Source organism: Podarcis tiliguerta (assembly GCF_965153285.1).
Source record: "Podarcis tiliguerta genome assembly, chromosome: 17".
Classification (NCBI taxonomy): Eukaryota; Metazoa; Chordata; class Lepidosauria; order Squamata; family Lacertidae; genus Podarcis; species Podarcis tiliguerta.
In genome coordinates this window covers 25312334-25332646 of record NC_139550.1, presented here as the reverse complement: position 1 = coordinate 25332646, position 20313 = coordinate 25312334, and the positions used below count along the sequence as shown (strand labels likewise).

Here is a 20313-nt window from a genome sequence, read left to right as displayed (position 1 = left end):
TGGGAAGGATCTATCTGAAATGGGAAAGTCAGAGCTGTCCGCTGAAGCCAGCACTGAGCTACAAAGGCCAATGGTTGGCTTTGGTATACGACCACTTCCTATGTCCCTATACCATGTTATTTCAAAAACAATTTCTTTTCACAGTTTAGCCATCCAGTAATGTACTGCTCAGAGCATATGCCTCCCGATTTAAGATAATATAATTGCTATTCCCTGCAGCATGTGGGAAACCAGGCATGATAATAATATGTATTATTAGTATTATTTATTTAATTTGTATACCACCCTATACCTGTAGATCCAAGGGTGTCCTGATATTGGATCAGAGCTAGTATAACTGTGGTCCTAAAATAAGTATTTGAGGGGTTTTTTAATTGTCCAGAAAGTTCCTTGCTCAGTGATACTACAAACCCTGTGCACAGACGACAAGTTTATAAAATTAAATTAATTCATTATCCCAGTGGAAGAGGTATATTCAACCAACATATCAAAACTCCTCCTACTGAAGACTGGGGCTTTTCCAGAGAGAGGAACATCCATGCTAATTTGCTGTGTTCATTGAACACCATCCCTATGTGGTTGTGATTCTGAGCTAAATAGCTCAACAAAAACTGCTTTTATTTAATTTGGTAAATGAACCCAAGTGTCTCAGAGTGCTCCACATCTTCAAACAGAAAATAAAAGATCGTTGTGTGTGGTTTTTTGTACCAGTTCAACATACCTAGAGCCCCCATGGAGGCTCCCATTTGGTTAGGGCAGAGGGAGGGAAATAATGGAAGTAGAAAAGGTGGTCATTTCATTTCTTTTAATAAACCCAGGCACACAACAGCTATCTACAGGGAATAGAAAAACCTGCAAAGGCCCCTGAAGAAATCAATACATGGCCTTGATTCAGAGTTATTCCTAAAAACCCATTCAAAGAAGTAGCAGAATCTCAATTAGTTTTACTGTTATTTTCACTACCATTGCTTAATCCGGGTTTATGAATTGATCACTTTCTTCCCTATAACTTATAAGCATAAATGATTAATTAGCAACACATTCTGGTGTTGAATTAACAATGCAATCTGTGCAAATTAATTGTGGAGCTCCCAAGAGAACCCCCCCCCCCTCTACTGACCATAACACTCAAGAGGGTCTGTAAGGAAGGAGGCTGACTTTCAGATATTTGGGGCCCAAGTCATTTATGGCAAATATCTAGTAATATCTGGCTGCTTTGTTTTGGAACTGTTGTCCTCAATGGTAGCCCTATGTTCAGCATGCTGCAATAATTAATCTGGAAGTTATAGAGCATGGAGAACATTGGCTATGTAATATCTGTCCAAAGGGGCCATAGCTGGAAATAGGCACTCCTGGTCACCAAGCTATGGACCTGCTTAAGTTGCCCTTAATTTAAAACCTAAGCTGTTCTTGCCCATTGCTCATAGAAGTTATACCATGTGACCTAACAGTAAAAGTGGAGTATAACTGCATATATCAATAAATGTTTCAGGTGTTTATAATGATTATTGCATGCTATGCAGAATTATTTGGAGTGTACAATGAAATCTACATGTAAACAAACAATTAAAACAATGGGCGATATTCAACTAACTGTTACTCAGACAGACCCACTGAAATGACTGGACCTAGCTTAGTCATGTTCATTCTTTTCAATGGATCTACACCGAGTAAAGTTGGTTGAATATCCCCCACTGTAAACTCATTAATTGAGAAAGATTTTAGAAGAGGTGAAACAAACCATTTGACAACTTAGAGAAAGTAGTCATACTGTGTTAAGTTCATTGCAGCAAAAACAAAGGGGTGGTTTGGCATTACTCGTCTGAGCCTTTGCTCATGCCCTCTCCCCAAGCATATGCACAGCCCTCTTCCTCCTTTCTTCACGGATAAGAGGAAAAAAGCTATATATAAACAATGGAACTAAATGTCCACAAAACACAGGTACAAGGAAAGGACAGCGACCAGTCACAACAGAAGTAATTGGTGGCTCTGTTCATTTGTGAAACTTATAATGGGATCTAAACTTAAATGGCATTCCAGTTTATGCCACGTGTTTATACAGTAACATTTACTCATATGAGCCTGTGCAATAAAGACCAACAGTATCAGGAAAGTATCTTTTCCCTGCTTTAATCTACTTCTTTTCTAGAACACCTAAGCAGCAAAAGTTACACTCAGATTTAATACATATAATGGTTTTTAATGAGCTGTGTAACTTACTTGCTATAGCTTTCCTCCCATTGTTTTAATTGCTTTTTTACTGCTCTGTAGTTGGTCTGTAACATCTGCAGCCTCTTTTTGCGCTTTTCATGGGTTTGCCTCAGCTCATCGTTTTCTTGGATCTGCATAATACCAAGGTGACGTGATAAGATACAACTGAGTAAAATGCAAGCGCTTAAAATGGCAGTCTGCCACAGCTAAGTTTTTTATTATTATTTACGATCAACTGACAACACAATGTTCATACGCGGTGACAGAAACACCCATGGCATTTAGAGTTGGAAAAAGGTTGAGAAACGGGCAACCGAACGATCAAAGGGCTGGAGAGACTCCCCTACAAAGAAAGGTTGCAATGTCTGGGACTTTCAGTTTAGAGAAAAGGCGAGTAAGAGGTGAGATGACAGAAGTTTATACAATTATAAACTTGGCATAACATGGAGGAAATGGATAAAGTCCCCCCCCCTCTCAAAACACTAGAATTCATGGAAATCCAGTGAAGCTGGACGTTGGAAGATTTAGAACACATAAAAGTACTTATCTACCCAGTGCATAGTTTTGTTTGTATTGTTTTTGAAAACAATAATTGGGAATACAGATTCTTAGAAATGGATTTATTTCACAAACGTTCTTACGAATATTCAAAATAGTTGTGACCAAGCACAATAGTTTAATTACTACAGAAACTGATTGACAAGAAGCAACACATTACCACCTCACTGTATCCTCGAAGCGCCTGTGGACTCAAGTTGTCCTATGTATTCCTGGGACTAACAAGTCATGTTCCTTCCTATCAGTAACACAGCCAATACAGATCAACTGTGCTTGGCAACAAAGAATTTATTCTTAGCACTTGACTTCATGGTTTTTTGTCGATGAGAGTAGCCAAAACCTGAAGCTGTGCTGATACCCAGTGCATAGTTTAGCTATGGAACCCCCACAGGAAGTAATGATGGTCACCAACTTGGATGGCTTTAAAAGATTAGACAAATGCATGGAGGGAGAGGTCTATCAAAGACTACTAGCCTCAGTGACTAGGCTCTGTCCTCCACAGTTGGAGGCAGCAAAGCTTCTGAATGCCAGTTGCTAGAAACCAAAAGCCTGCTTGATGGTCTCCCACGAGCATCTGGTTGGCCACTGTGAGAACAGGATGCTGGAATAGATGGACCACTGGCCTGATCCAGGAGGCTCTTCTTATGGCCATTTTAGACATGGGGACATAACTTTCTATGGTGGACAGATAGATTTGCAGGGATCCAGCCCCACAATCCTTAATTCAAATTCTATTTAAGTAGCTGCTTGAACATTTTATTTCAATTTTTTTGTTGCACAGGACTGACTGTGAAAATGGTAAAACTTTAAGCCCATGGAAAACACATCTTATTTATTTCAATTTCCAGTATGCATTGCTATGTATGCTGGGTTTTATAAAATGACATTGTGATTTTTGTTTGCCTCTGTCTATGCCAACTGAAAGCTAATTCTTATAATAATAATAATAATAATTTTCACCTTTAGCTGCAGTGTCTTTTCCAAGTTTTCAATCTTTCTTTCAGCTATTTTAAGCCTTCTTAATTCCTCCGACTCTTTCAAAAAGCTCTTTGGGGACAGAGACCTTGAACGTTTCACAGGTGGTTCCTCGAGAATAAAACAAGGACATGGTTGAACTGGTTGGAACACCGGATTATGAAAGACATGCAAAATTAAAGAACAAGTAATTTTGAATACTAATAATGAATTATAAAGAAAAAAAATCCTGCATGGAATACCAGAGAAATAACAAGCAGAATTACCACAGCGCTACCACTAAAGGTTTCTCTGTGACTCGTTAATGAGAATATTCATTTACATTTACATTGTTTCTTTCAGAATAATGATGTCCCATTAGGGAAGACTAAAGGGTTATAGACTCAGAAATGCAAGAAACCTCATTACAAAGGAGGGGATAGAGGCTGATCTAATTGCTCTATAAGGGTCCAAGGTTACACTTGATAGGACAACCAGAAACAAGAGGGAAAGGATTTTTTCCCCTTTGAAATAGTTTAACACACTGTGAAGTTGAAGGAACAATATGCTTGAGGAATATAAATACAACAGACAGTAGATCTTATACCATAATGACCATATGGTCATTAACTATAATATGCCTAACTAGAGACAAGAGTGTGTGTTTATATTATGTGCAGCTTTCTACGGCAATCTGGAGAAAGGATGTGTGAAAATAGCACTTAAACTGGGCAACCTTCTTGCTCGCACCATGTCATATGCCTTTATGTAAAAGGCATGAAAGATTCAGATCAACTTCACTGAATTCCTAGATAATTTTGCTTAAAAGGCTGGGCAGTATCTTAATACCATTATGGTGCACTTAATAGTTTAGCAGCCTAAGATATATAATGCTCCTTTAGCTTCTCCAATTCTTTTATTTTGTAAAACAAGGAGCAATTGCAGTGCCTTCAAAATTCATCAGTTTTTTAATGACACAAAAGAAAAGAAATAGGGTTCTGCTGTTCTTTGTTTTTGCGCAAAACGGATAAGGACTCGGACTGTAGTGGAACACCTCTTTGCAAAACATATTTAAATATATGCTTCCCATCAACTATAAAGATAATCTGAGGAAGGAGGTATGCTACTTGGCTGCATAATCCTGTTTCCTGCTGGGAACAGGATTGTGCAGCCAATGCAGACTTAAACTCTGTTTTCTCACCCATCAGCTGACATTCCCTTGACATTAGCTGAAGAGCAGATGGACGTGGTTTGGGGGAAATGGCCTCATGGGCCAAACTGGAACCCCTGATCACCAGGATTTGTGCAACTGCAGCCTTATTATTTTTTTGAGCCACTATGAAGGCAAGTGGCTTGTGGACATGAGTACTGCCTGCCTAGTATTGTCTCCAACACTCCAGGGGTGCCTGCATGAGAACTGTTGGGTGTGAACTGGCCCACAGACCAAAACAATAAAAGTTATATTGATTTCTCTGTTTGCCTGTACTGAAGGCTTAGGATGGCAGAGGCACTGCTGTCCCTAACCTATTCTTCTATGACCACTGTTCATGTTTTCTCAGCATCCCTGTGAAGGGGGGACTCAGGACACCTGGTGAACAGGGCTGAACTCTAATGCCTCATCTCCATCTTCCACACATATTTACATCTTCCTTGTCACTTCCAGGAACACAATTGCAGTCTAAGGTTGATGCCCTCTTGCCAAGTGTTCAAGGTGGATGTTGCAAAACTGTACCACCAACTCACCACCCTTTCTCTGACTCCAGTGAGTCAATCCACATTTCAGTAGGAATTACGTAGAATTGTACTTAAGGTAACAGATGACATCAGGTTGACTATTCTGGCAGAGTATGTTTCTTGCCGCTAATGCATTGCTACGCTATATAAATCTTTAAGAACACTTTTATGCTTGTAGCATTGTAAAGGCTATTATAATAAGATCCATAAAGTGCCATGTACATTGATGGTGCCGAACAGATTATAAAACACATTTTGCTGTAGATCATCCGTAAGTGAAGAGGAACTGGTTGCACAGGCCAAAGAGCACAGGAATGGAGAGAATTCTGAAGAACATTTATGAAGTCTTCAATACAATAGAAAGGTTGACGCAACAAAATGTCGGTGCAAGCCCCAATGAGGTGCAAATGTTCCATGCTAGAGGCTTTCCTGGAGCAGGTCAGAAGTGGGGAAAAGGTTGCTAATAGAACAACTGTATAGTTTATAAGGGTCACTAGAGTGGCATAACTAACTAACTAAGTAGATTCTGTTATACCACAGCTAGTGGGCCACTTCAAAGATTACTACAGTGTGGGACAAAGAATGGCCCCCAAATTTGTTACCCCATTTGCGGGGTTTTTCAGGCAGCAGCAGCAGCAATGGCAGAGGTCCTCTTGTCAGGTGCCTCTTGTGGCAGATGCTATCTCCAGCGGCAGCACCAAAAAAAGATTTCCAGGGGGTGGGGTGGGGTGGGCACAGAAAAGGCAATGTATATTTCTGGGTGAGAAAGTTGTGTTTCACATGTTAAGATCTCTGAACCAAAAGTATCAGTATATGTTAATGGCAGGAGTCTAGTGGGGGGGGCAAGTGGGGGGGGAGCTCCTTCTTTGGGGGGCACTTGCCTCCTGTCCCGTCCTCCCCCCCCCCCCGCTGCTACCTATTTCCTACCCAGAATGCCTCAGATACAGTGTTGTCCCTGAGCATCCTAAGTGGAAATGGCAGCTTCCCCCAGATCCTGGGCATTCTGGCGGGATAGGGCAGTCATTGCAAAAAAAGGTGAGTCTTAGTGCAGGGGAAAATTTTCCTCCAAAATTGTTTCAGAATTACTCTGTGTCCACAGCATTTGTGGGAGGGGGTGAAAAGAGGACATCCATTGCAGCTGTAATGTTCTACCTTTAAAGATAAAAAATACCGTCAAAATGGTGCCTGATTAACTTCGCCCAGTTTTTTCTACAGTATTTCAGACATAGAACCACCTTAATTATGTCTAATGGTTCCAAATTAGAAAAAATTGGAATAGTAGAAGGCACCACTTCTTTCACGGGGGTCAGAATGATGAAGGAGTCCCTGTTTGACCACATATTTGTATCTTTACAAATTTCCTAGTTTCAAAATACCACAGGGTGTTGTTGTATTGGCCATCAACTTCTATGGCATTAATAGGGGAGTAAAAAAATTAATGGTGGGTAAAGCTATCAGTAATTAGTAGTCATGATGGCTGTATGCTATGTCCAGTGTCACCAGCACCACAGAAGGGCTCTTGAGCTTGTATCCGCTTGTCTTCCCATAGGCATGTGGTTGGTTACTCTGGAAAACATGATGCTCGACAAGATAGGCCTGGTCTAATCTACCAGGGCTCTTCTTGCAAGCTTCCAGGTATAATTCAAGATACAGTGGTATCTCAGGTTAAGTATTTAATTCATTCCAGAGGTCCGTACTTAACCGGAAACTGTACTTAACCTGAAGACCACTTTAGCCAATGGGGCCTCCCGCTCCTGCCGTCGGAGCACGATTTCTGTTCTCATCCTGAAGCAAAGTTCTTAACCTGAGGTACTATTTCTGGGTTAGCGGAGTCTGTAACCTGAAGCGTCTGTAACCCGAGGTACCACTGTAGTTGTTCTGTTCTGACCTATAGACTCCTATAATCATTGAAGCCCTGTATCTGAAAAATATCTTCCTTCCTCATGATTGTGATTAATATGACTACACAAAACTACTTTATTAACAATACTATCCATACAAGAAGAGTGAAGACTAGTGTTCTGTGGAGCTGCTTCACAATTAAGAATAATCAGAACCAATGAAAAGACATATTTTGGCTGGTATCTGGAAATTAGTGATATACAGGTATAGGTGGGATTATTTTCATGTAATATATTTTGTTTTTTGTTTTTAAATGACATGATGTAACAAGCCCTGAACATCTAAGAGCAGAGAGAAATACAAATTCTAATAGGTAAAATAAATGGAAAATAACTGAGTTCAGATTCAATAATTAATTCTAAAGATAAAACAACACCAGTTGTACAGAACTCCTAACTCAGCATTTATATTAATTGCAAACTTTTAAATCTCAAACTCAATTTCTTAAGTTCATCTGTTTGAAAAGAATGGGCATCCTCACAAACAGTATCAAGTAATAAATATTCATCTTAAGAATCCTACAAAGAATTGAACCTTTAAATAATTTCATTAAATTAACAATCCTTTATTCAGTGTTTAATAAGGTAAAACTTCCTACTCCCAACAGTTATTTTAACAAGTCTTTGGCAGATAATAAAAACACTCTTCGATCAAGCTTCCAGAATTATAAGTAGCATCGACAGTTATTAAAACTGGTATTATCCGAGTCCCAGAGCAAAATGTCAAGCTTTGCCAACCTCATTTTGACACAAATACACAAGGCAATAAAGCTTTCCTACCTTGTATTTCTTCCCAGCCTTAACACTGATGCAATCCAAGAAATCTCTGCTGCAAAGGCTATGATCTGCTAGCGTATGATTTGCTCTTTTCAATTTTTCTTTCAAAAGCTTTATTTCAGATTTTTGTGATAGTATGAGATATTCTAGCTCACTTAAAGAATACTGCTGGAATTCCTAGAAAACAGAAGGGCAGGTACTTTGGAATATTTGGGGATAAAAGCAAAATATGAATACTGCTGCCAACATACTATGCTTCACATATTAAATCAAAAAGTTGTACACCAAAAGACCACCTTTTATAGCCGGGGCTGGGGTGGAATAAAAGAAAATATTTAAGTGCAATTGGACATAGGGCTAAGTTCAATAAAACATTTTTTTGGGATTGTACCTGTTATGATATGAACTGTGCTCATAATGATTTGGATGTTTCCCACAGGGATTTAATTTATTTAATTCAATTCCACAGCCCTCCTCATCCCAAGGGAACAGGACGGATAACAATATGCTAATTATAAAACACTGATTTTTTTTTTTTTAAATCCCACCTTGATCTATACTAACATTTCATCTATCCTATCTTTGGCATCGAAAGTCAGTAAAAGAAACACTTTACTGCTTCTGGAGGGCACATATTCACGGAGAACTGTCCAAGGAAAAGGAGGTCCAAAATTACAGTGCAACTACTGGGAATACATCTCTTAGTGCCCTTTCTGTCCTGGCTTAATACATAGATGACACAGTTGATAGGAGCTCTTAAAGGCTTCAAAAGAACATGGGGTGAAGACGACTTCCTATTTTGGGCCCATACCATTTAGGCCTCTGTAGGTCATTGCCAACATTTTGAACTGAAAAGCAAAAAGGCATTAGAACACTGGTGTAATGCACTCATAATGCACCCCTCACCATGGCCCAAAGATGGCATAGCAGTTTTTATCAGCTGAAGTTTCAAACCATCATCAAAACACAGGAATCTGTGTTGTTTTGATGTATAAACTTGTAGCTATACCATGGGAGCCTTGGGATTATTTGCCATGAAATGTGTAGCGCAAGTCTAACATGTTTGCTAGCAAAAGTTCTAAACCTTCTCCATGTAGCCCATTAGGACAATTCCAACTCTAGAGAATACAATCGGTTACAACGTGCATGAGGGAAAGCAGGGGCATGTGAACCAATGGTAGGTTGTATGTGAATCAACCTAATCAAGAATCAACATTAACAAGAAATATGCATATAGTTACGTGTGCAGCTCACATGACAAGTTTGCATTGAACATATAGAGAAGATGCATTGTATCTAACTGTGTTAAGATAAAAGGAAACATCTCACTAATTGTTTGTCTTAGTTAACACTCCAGTAACTTAGTTTTTATACAAGTGCAGCTAGCAAGTTCAAAGGAAAATCAATTTTTATAAACATCGTAACAATATTTACTACGCTATATAGTGAGGAATAGCATCAAAATTTGTAATTACCAGGCATAGCATACAAGCTGTTCAAAATATAAGGCCCAGCTATAATGTAGTTGAGTACCATTCTGCCCTCCTCCCCCCCAAATTCTTCTCCATCTCAGAATGATAAATCAGATTTGGTGATTAGGTGATCTGAAAAGCTGGAATGTGTAGAAATTATTTACTCTTAACTTCTTTTGAGTCTTGCAAGCCCTTAATGTGGTTATTAGGAGGGGAGAGAATCTGTCAATTTTGTTTTCTCTTGGTTTGTCATTTTCCAGTCTAAGTTCAGGTCTCCACATGCAAATTTTTGAAACACATACGCACATCCTCATCAGGATTCAAATGTGATATTCTGCTAATATACAAACCTGTGTGTATCATTTTGCCCAATATACACATTTTTGCAGAGCAATTTCCCCGAATATTTTATGCATACTTTACCCCAGTATATGCATTTCTGTACACATTACTAGGTTGGATAATTGCATTGTGAAATTCAGGGGGAAATGCAAATGTCCAAGGATGGCTAGCTTCAGTCTACTTGTTGTTCCAGAAGGTACAACTAGGTATGTTCACCTTTAAATGAACACTGAATTTAGGGGAGGCTGAATTTTCAAGGTGCACTCCACCATGGTTGGTACTGTGGAGTGAAAACAAGGCAACAAGGATGGGGATCACACTACAATTCCTAGAAGGCAATACAGAATTTTCAGAGAAATGGGGCACTCATCAGGGAGGCCACAGCAACACAACTTTATAGAGCATGAGAACATTCCATAACACAACAGGGCTGAGCCTAAAGACATCAGGATGTGATGAGCTTAGCCAATTTACATCTACATCTTGGAATCTTCCATGTCCACGATGAAGAATGCCCAATGCAGACAGAGAGCAGGGGCGGGGGACGACTCACAGAGCTCTAACTTCATAATGAATTCTGTATGATTGTTGCATATGGCCATAATCCAGAGTCCACATGCCAGACAGTTCGGCAATACTTGGACACCTTTCTCCTGTTGTAGCTTAAAGCCCCATGTTAATGTGTGGGGTGCCATCTGGACTTTTGTCTGTGACTATCATTCGAAGTCCTTTCCAATGCCTCACTGAAATCAAAACTGCAGCATTAATTTCACGCTAAACTGTTCTACATATTGCTGACCATATTATCAGTGCTAGAGAAGACTTTCAAACAATTTTGTTGAATGCAGTCAGTACTTTACAGAGACTCCAATTAAACGCCTTTCCACGCCATTTTAAGTATATTTTGCATGCTCTTTCTGCATTCAGCACACTGACACCTAGATTGTGTTTTCTAATCCAATGTAGTAACGCTTGTGTAAGGAGCATCTTGCCTCATATGCAGAGTCGGACCGGATGACCTTAAGGTTTCCTCTGGGGTTACAAGCATGCAATTGTGTGATACGGTTGTATATTAGTTTGGGAAGGCAGAGTTAGTTTGATTAGGAAGGAAAAGGTGTTGTTTTGCTCTTCCGTCTTACTGCTGCTAACAAACACAGCCTTATAAGCCAGCTACACCAAAGTCTGCACAACGGTTACACTTCTGTCACCAGTAGAAATCAAATCGTGCACAATAATGGAGTAAACCAGGAGCGACGCTTGTTATATATTATCATCTCTATACATTAGAATCTCAATCATACTCAAACAAATTCACCAAAGTGTGGTTTTCAATCTGCTAACTATGCATTCCATAATAGCCTGTAATTATTAAAAACTGACAAGAAAGCTACGCCACCTGTGTTTATGTGAAGCCAGGTAATGAAAAAAACAACAACGCTGTCATCACCTCTCAATTCCTGATTGCATTATCAAAACTGTAGCTGAGTTTGGCATCTGGGTGTGACCTTGTTAACTGCTAGGGTAATTAAATTTATTCTATTGGGAAAAGGGATGATAAATTATTAGCAAGAAGATTTTGTTCACATTTTATTAAATTGGCCTGTCAAAGGGTCGGCCAAATTATCAAGGGCCTCATTTATTGGAGGCCAGCCATATTGCCACATCTGTTACAATTATTTATAATTTCAGCAGTTGAAAACCAACTGAGTTAGGCATCCGCCATGTAAAGTAATTTACAAATTATCTGATGAGGGTTTTAGCTTCTCCCTCATTTCTAGCCAGCAGAAAGCCGCACTGTAATTACAGAACACGATTAGGTTCTTTGGGGAACTTATCTTGCACTCATAGCCATAGTAAGATGCCGCAAGAACATATGGAGGAGCTTGTGCTGCTACTCCCTGAAGCTCGTGACCCGCCTGCCGCTGAGCCCTCGAGTTGAATTTGAATGAGAGTGCCATGGCTAATGTTCTACACATGCACCATTTATGCCACAAAACAAATCGGATCACTGTTAATTATGAAGCAGCTATAATCAGGTCTTCACATCTGTGTAATGTGAAGCGCAGTAGGCTCTATTCCAATAATGTATGACTACCTTTGGGTCGCAAATTGTGAGCCATATTGCCTCAGTAGTAGTTACTGAATTCAAAGCAACTCCTTTGATAAAAGCCCATCACAGGGATATTTTTATCCAGATTTGTTTTTTAACACAAGCTCCTCTTTATCAGCTATTGACCAGAACAGTTAAAGCATATGGCAAAAGTTCATTAATGAACGGGAGCACACAGCACTCTAATTTAATGAAACCACTTGAGCCATAAAATCAAATCTACTTAATTCTCTCTTCCTTTTTAGTTCCTCTTCTGCATCTAGCCTAAACCCTGAACTCTTAGCACAATATCATGAGCAACCCGAATGGGGGGAAAAGCGAATATATTTATAAAAGCTGATTTGTAAGAGGCTCCATGAATTCAACAAAGCAACACTGACAAAAAAATAAGATGTTACAAAAGTTCTTTTTCCGCAACATTATTTTTAATATAGAGCAACATAAATTATTAGGGCACACATCATTTGTATTTTAAAGAGTATTCTCTAGCAGCTGCTTTCTAACAACAAAAATGCTCTTTATTCCGTGAAAAATCTTTCTATGAAAAGCAGCTAAACAAGCTGCACCCAGATGGCAAACCAGCTACAGTTTAATTAATCCACTAAAAGCCATTCAGTTTTCAGTAAGGGTAATGTAATTTTGAATAATTGTAGGGGAAAAAATTACTAAAACGTTCTTAAGTTTTATTATAGCGGCATGAACACTGCCACTATAGAGTAGTTAAAGTTGAGTTGCTGTTTCCATAATAAAGCCCTGCACTTTCCCATTCTTACTGCTTGCCTTTGCTTTGAGTGGGAAATGGATATTCGCTTTGCTGGCTTATTAAACATATAAACATTTAAGCTTCACCAACAAGTCCTGAAGACAGAAACTTTGGATATGGCACTTTGCTACTGGCTTGAAACTTCTTACTGGATAACAGAATTCAGTCAAAAGGGCAGGGGTGGGGCTTGCATGCTAAACCGCTCCTAGAGATGGTAAAACCCAACACTTGCAACCTTTTCAAACTATGTTTCCTATCATGCACCTTTCTACATACACTAATGTTGCTGATACACTGCTCCCAGCAGCCCTGTTACCATTAACAAAAAATGGTTACTGCACAGAGACCCTCCATGGGATGTTCCTCACCTTGCAATAGAGAACTGTCTATGCATTCCACCTATGCAAACATACCACGTTGCAGGGTTGGGAAGCTACTAAATGCAAATAAAACGGTTCTAAACATCACATGGCTGAAACTGTAAATAAGAGGCAAAGGTCAGAAATGCTTAATATCAGCCTTGTATTCAGCACATTTAGCTGAATACTGTCTCTGCAAATATTTTGCTAGCGATGTGGATGAAATTACTGAAATGAAAGTTAGAAATGATAACTCTTTCACACACACACACACACACACACACACACGGGTTACTATAGGGGTGCTTATGCAGAAGATAAAATGTGTATGGATTACTCAAGAACATTATCCTAAGTACTATTATTTGAATCAGCAGAAGGATTATCATTTGCATTTCTCAAAGGAAATAAATACATGAATAATACTCATTCCATGTGTTCACAAACCACTGAGTAAATTTCAATATTTAGGTTTTTTCCAAAGGGTTGAAATAGGAAGGACGGGGGGCAAGAATCATAGTTGATTAATCTTATGGGTTTAAAACAATTGATTAAAAGAGGCACACAATTTTACCTGAAGAACTGACCACTTTGAAGAAGGGAAAGGTATTTTTTGTTTTTTACATTAAATTCCCATAACAACCTTAAAAAAAATATATGCAAGAATATGCCCATTGATCCAGGATTTCAAGATGATTTCAGGAGAAACAGCAAGTTTGTTCACATTTTGTGGCCAGTGCTGCTAAGCATGGGTCAACTCAAGCGGGGGGAATGGCAGGAAACTGGACCAGGGAGAGGATGGTGTAAGGAATGGAAACCCTGGACCACCACCACCCAATGCTGTTAAGACTGCAACTTCCATCATCACTGACTATGCTGACTGGAGCTGGTGGGAGATGGAATCCAGCAGCACTTAGAAAGCTACAGGTATGTTATCCCTGGTGGAGAACAATATTAAGCCTGGAAAACTTCTGTTTGTCTTCACAGCAAAATGCCAGTCATGCCTAGTTCTGCACCATCACAGAGCACCAGCAGGTGGAATGTCCTGTCTTAGAAAAGGCATTCCCTTCTGTATGAGAAAATAAGTGAAATGCCTCTCCAACAACAGTGTCCATTCTTCTTGATTTGCATTCAAATTTTTAAAAAGCCTGCTACCCAATTAATTGGAAGAACATTTGAACGGACTGAAGAGTGCGTAATCAACCAGTTGGTGGTATTAACTGACCAAACGTTACACCCGCAGGATTTAAAAAGTTGGTCTTCCATTGGAATGTGGAACTCTTTGACCTATATGAACTATGTATGAACTATGCAGCTGTGCAACCTTGGTAATGGATTGGATGAGAGCCAACAAGCTGAAGCTCAATCCGGATAAAACCAAGGCACTGTTAGTGGGTGGTTCTCCAGAGGGGAGGTTGCCTGCTCTTGATGAGGTTACACTTCCTCTGAAGGAGTGGGTACATAACTTGGGGGTACCCCTGGATCCTTTGCTGTCCCTTGAGACTCAGCTGGTGGCCCAGCTATTCCCCATTCTGGACAGAGATAGCCTAACCTCTGTCATCTATGCTCTGGTAACCTCTAGGTTAGATTACTGGAACATGTTATATGTTGAGCTGCCTCCGAAGGCAGTTCAGAAACTTCAGCTGGTACAGGATTCGACGACCAGGTTACTCACTGGGGCAAGACAGTTAGAGTATATTACACTGATCCTGGCCCAACTGCACTTGCTACCAATTAATTTCCAGTCCCAATTCAAAGTGCTGGTTTTGACACATGAAGCCTTAAATGTCTCAGAACTACAATACCTCAAGGACCGCCTTTCCCCATATGAAGTGACTCAGACCCTGCAATCATCACCTGAGGCCCTTCTTCGTGTGCCCCCTCCATGAGAGGTCCAGAGGGCGGCAACGTGAGAACAGGCCTCTTTTGTGGTGGCTCCCTTTTGTGGAATGCTCTCCCCAGGGAGGCTCGCCTGGCACCTTCCTTACATATCTTTAGGTGCCAAGCAAAAACATTTCTCTATAACCAGGCATTGGGCTGATCAAACATTTTATGGCCTTTTAAATGTGTTTGTGGGAGGGGCGTTATTGGTTTGTTTTTGTTTCATTATGTATTTGGTGTTCTCATTTTTTGTGTGAACAACAACAACAACAACGCAAGTGCTACAGAAATACGTAACTTAGTTGATGCTTGATTGTTTCATGGGTGCATGGTTTTATATCTATCAGGTTGTTCACTTGGACAGTGGGATAATTAAAAATACTATTTGCCAACAATTTGTCTCTCACCTCTTTTCTCTGTTTTGAAGGACTTTCAGGTTTTGAAAACAGAGAGCTGAGAGCCTGTTGAAGTTGTTCTTCCAGCTGACTGATATGCCGTTCTTTTTCAAGTAGTTGGTTCTGGAGAGAAGCTTGACTTTGCCGGAGCTCCAACTCACTTGCTTTGAGTTTCTCAAAACATATGGTCAATTCATTGTAAAGCTATTTTAAGATTTAAGAAATTTAAGAAAAAATTAAGATTTAAGAAAAAGTGTCATGAACAAGAGCACATGTTCATAAATATGCAACTATTAAGACTGTGAAATCTAGCAACAAAATTCAGAGAACCAGTATAATTAAAACCATTTTCAATCCTTGTAAATGCTGATCCCACTCTGCCAGATTTCGTTTGAGACAGAGTTCCAATGCCCTTCATCAACACATAGAAAGAAAATGCTTGACACTGGAACTGTAGTGTACTACCTATAGTGTACTTACCTATATTTTACACTAAGTAAATCTACAGAAGCTACTCTGCATAAAACTATCTTAGATGTAACAGCTCCCAGAAATCTAAATTCTACACTACTAAATGAAGGCTATAGGCCAAACAAAACATGACAGAAGCAACCATTCTATCACACTGACATATAAATTGGGTGGGTCTAGTTTTTATAACGAAAGGCGACAGCATGTGAAAGGACCTGAATCCACCTGAACTTAATCTTGCCGTGCTCTGGCACACTTCCAGTATCAGAACTGCCCTGGGAGAAGAGCCGGAGATTCCTAGAATGCAGGGGCGGAAGAGAGAGGGAAAGGGACAGAAAAGCAACTTGCCTCTGCAAGTATCTCCTACAGAAATTAGACCACATCTACTTTATTCATGAATGGAACAGACACAGCAACAAGACAAATGCAACAAACATTTTTTGCCTGCCAGGGCTATTTTGGTTCTAAGAACATGAACTCAGCTTTAGCTTGATGGTTACAGTTTCACATGTCATGGGTTATAGAAAATGGATGGGTAGGGCTTGTGCATACAAATGATTTTTTCTAGTTTCTATTTAATATTCGGCAAAAAAATAAATAAATACAGTTCTCTGTTAATTGAAGCTACTGTATAACAGAATACCATTTCCAAGTTCTTTCCTGCACCACAGTAGCTTACTGTTATTTACATAGCAGCGAAGATGATCAGGTTTCTCTAAGCCATCTAACTTGTCTGGATAAAAATATTAAAGAGAACAAAACAAAACAAAACAAAACCTGCAGCCACCCAGCAATGCAGATGTCTACATTTGCAAAAGGCCCAACAAGTTTTCATCCTCCAAATGGCTGGAACCAGATAACAGACTTTATATTCCCCTAACAAATCAAAAGTGCAGTATTCCAAGACAACTGTCTCCCTTGCATTAGTGTGCTGGCTGTAAGAACTAGATAAGGACTTGTCAGCCACTCTATAGGCAAATTCACAGAGGAAAAGCCTTCTACGTTTCCAAATGGCATTGAGCCTATCAGCATGTACGTCCTATGATATATCGTCCCTTATAGCAAGATCAATGACCTCTGTTAGTGGTCAGATAGCCCATATGCCCAGAACCTCAGGTCATGTGACTCACTGGCATATCATTTAGGAAATAACGAAATTTGCACAGGCAGACCAAGTTTATTAGGTCACAGTTGATCCCATGGGTTAAAAGCTACTGCAAGCGGCCTTGAACAAAAGAAGATAAGGTATAAATTGAAATAAATAAAGCTGCTCTGACAAACTTGCTGCACAATTTTGCATATATGCCTACTCAGATGTAAGTCCCAATGAGTTCAATGGCACATACCGTAATCCCAGTTGTGTATGTATGGGATTGCAGCTTCAGGAGTGAAGGCAAATGATTGGTAATATCATGCGATATACACAGACACAGAAAGATGCCGTATACCATGTCAAATGATTGATCCATCTTCCTTTGTATCGTCTACCCTAACTGGCGGCAGGGTTCAGATGGGAGGCATTCCCACCCTGACCTAGAGACACCAAGGGTGAAGCCCTTCCCTGCTTCTGAACAATACAGTAATAGGCTGTAATCAGGCTGTGAGTAAGCAACTGAATGTTTGAACATTCCCATATGCCCAACATAAAAAAAATCCTGAATGAACAGACACATATGAACCAACAAACCTTACATGTCAAAAAGAGAGGCTCTAGTTACCCGAACCTTTTCTATGATGTGTTAGTATTTATAGATCCAGGATTTGTTTTTTGTTTTTTTAAATATAGGAAATATTCAGTCTAAAGGTTTTTATGCGTTCAGACATTTTTGGTAATCTTGAATTCTTGAAACGCATGACATAAATGGATAGTATGATTATTAATCCTCCACCTATATTTTAAATTTGGACAGTCCTGCACCAGATTAATCACATGAGCCCATTCACGCTTGTATCATGCTCTTAGATATAACATCTTGAGAGGCTTATAAATACATATCCAGACATAACTACAATGGAAAACATCTCCAAACTCTCAGGCGTTTTTGTAGAACACAGTCTAACCAATGATCCCAAGTTAGAAAAACTGGATGTAGGCATTCAGTTCCACACTAATATCAAGATGGGCTACACAACACTACTTCCCCTCAGTCCACATATTTTAGGTTAGTGGGTTTATGGAAACTCATTGACATCTATTTTATACTGTATTTATAGCTCTTCTTCTCAAGAAAAGGAATTATTTTCTAAAAATGTATACCAACTATTTCACTGGTCCCAGACACACCAAGTGCTCCAGTAGCATGCTGGTTTTAATGAGACTCAATAGATTTATCCTCACCTAAGACTCAAGGTGGTGAGTCTTAAATCAATACTAAGGATAATAAGACAACAAGAGTTTCTCGGTCTCCAGACTACCTTATCAGCACACTCTGAAATTTACAGTTTAAAAGTTTTGTTTCAAAATGCAGCACTTCCCTTCAGCGAGGTCTTGGCTGCCTAGCTATTTATTAATTGGTCTGATTGAAAATCTCATAAAGGAAAGCTTTCTCAATGGTCCAAAAGTAACATTGTTTGCTCCCAAACAGGAAACTAAGTTTAAATCCTAAACCACATCTGTGTTTCCTCTATCTACAGAAATTGGGACCAGCAACACAGATAAACAATGTGTCTTCGATGTACTCAATCAAGTGTTGTTTTTCAAAGCTTGCTCAAATGAGCTTGATAAACCCGAAATGAACTTGACCAGCTCTTCAAATATAAATCCATGGTCACATCATTAGCTTGAAAGGACATTACACTTGTTTGTCCGAAGCGTAGAGAAAGAGGGAGAACAAAAACAGGCTTGACTTTCCAAGTGGATCAAGAGAACAGATTTTATAAGGATAGAAACAGATAATTAAACAATCGGTCTGTAAGCACTTAGAAAAGGATGCTGTGATAACTAAGAGCCTGCAAGAGTTTCTCAAAAACAGGTCATGTCAGGCAAATCTTATTTTTTTGATAGAGTTACCAGCTTGGCTGACAGGGGAATGCAGTGGATGTAACGTATCTTGATTTCAGTAAGGCTTTCAACAAAGTCCCCCATGACAGTCTTGCAGAGATGGTGGTAAAATATGGGCTAGACGATATTACTATTAGTGGATTTGTAGCTGGTGACTGACCAAACCCAAAGAGTGCTCACCAATGGTTCCTCGTCATCCAGGAAAAAAGTAAGAAGTACCACAGGGTTCTGGCCTTGGCCCAGTGTTGTTCAACATCTTTATAAATTACTTGGATGAAGGAATAGAGCAGATGCTAGTCATTATTATTATTTTTTACACTAAACTGGGAGGGATAGGTAATACCGCAGAAGATACAATCAGGATTCAAGATGCCCTTGACGGATTGGAGAACTGGGCCAAAACTAACAAAATGAATTTCAATAAGGACACCTGTAAATGAAGACAGTTAGGCAGGAATAATCAGTGCCACAACTATAGGCTGGAGGACACCTGGCTTGGAGGCAGGACATGTGGAAAGGATCTAGGGGTCTTAGTAGACCACAATGTGAACAGTGTTGATGTACCGGGGGGGGGGGGGAGCTAATGCAATTCTAAGCTGCATCAACAGAAGTACAGCATCCAGATCAAAAGAAATAATAATACCATTGGGGAGGCATGATTATAACCTTGCATATGAAGACTGCTGATTTTGACAGGTATTTTACTTTTCAGGCTGCTGACATATTTAGGTTTTTGTAAACCTTCATTGGCTTCTAACCTGCTGTCTCTGTTCCTAATTTTAATTTTAATCAGTTTTACACTGTTTCTTGTATCTGATGAAGTGCCACATAGTGTTCATTCTGCAGGAAACTGAACCTTTTAGTGTGGTAGCACCCAATCCTTGGAACTCCCTTCCCATTAGTATTAACCATGTGCCTTCACAATATTGTTTTCAACACCTACAAAAACCTCCCCCCCCACCCCCACACACAGCAAGCCCACCCAAACATGTAATTTTGGTGTGCAATTCTAAACACACAATTTTATTAAGTATAACTGCTTTGAAAATTCTAGGTTTTTTTAATGTAAGTTGTTCTACATGTTCGTTTTATTTGTTTTGTTAATGAATATTTTAGATTGTCTTTTATAAATCTATGTTCTATGTTGATCAGACCACAACTAGAATACTGTGTCCAATTCTGGGCACCACAATTTAAGAAGGATGTTGACAAGCTGGAATGTGTGCAGAGCAGGGCAACCAAGATAATGAAGGGCCTGGAAACTAAGCCTTAGGAGGAGCGCTTGAAGGAGCCGGGTATGTTTAGCCTGGAAAAGAAGAGACTGAGAGGAGATATGAGAGCCATCTTCAAATATCTCAAGGGCTGTCACATGGAGGAAGGAGCA

The 20313-nt window shown here is 39.6% G+C and overlaps 1 protein-coding gene across 3 annotated transcripts in view; it reads right to left on the bottom strand.

Annotated features, from left to right (window-relative positions):
- Nucleotides 1-20313, bottom strand: part of CNTLN (centlein) — a 161576-nt gene that overhangs the window by 91468 nt on the left and 49795 nt on the right. For 2 of the 3 annotated variants that reach the window (XR_014506276.1, XM_083419492.1), the window contains exons 8-11: nucleotides 15470-15661; nucleotides 8139-8312; nucleotides 3730-3855; nucleotides 2221-2342 (exon numbers count right to left, since the gene is read on the bottom strand). Coding sequence is in view for 2 of the 3 variants with exons in the window: in XM_083419492.1 (XP_083275618.1) it covers nucleotides 2221-2342; nucleotides 3730-3855; nucleotides 8139-8312; nucleotides 15470-15661 (614 nt within the window). In the remaining variant the exon portion in view is untranslated. The remainder of the gene's footprint in view (nucleotides 1-2220; nucleotides 2343-3729; nucleotides 3856-8138; nucleotides 8313-15469; nucleotides 15662-20313) is intronic. The other variant, XM_083419493.1, reaches the window with a different exon arrangement.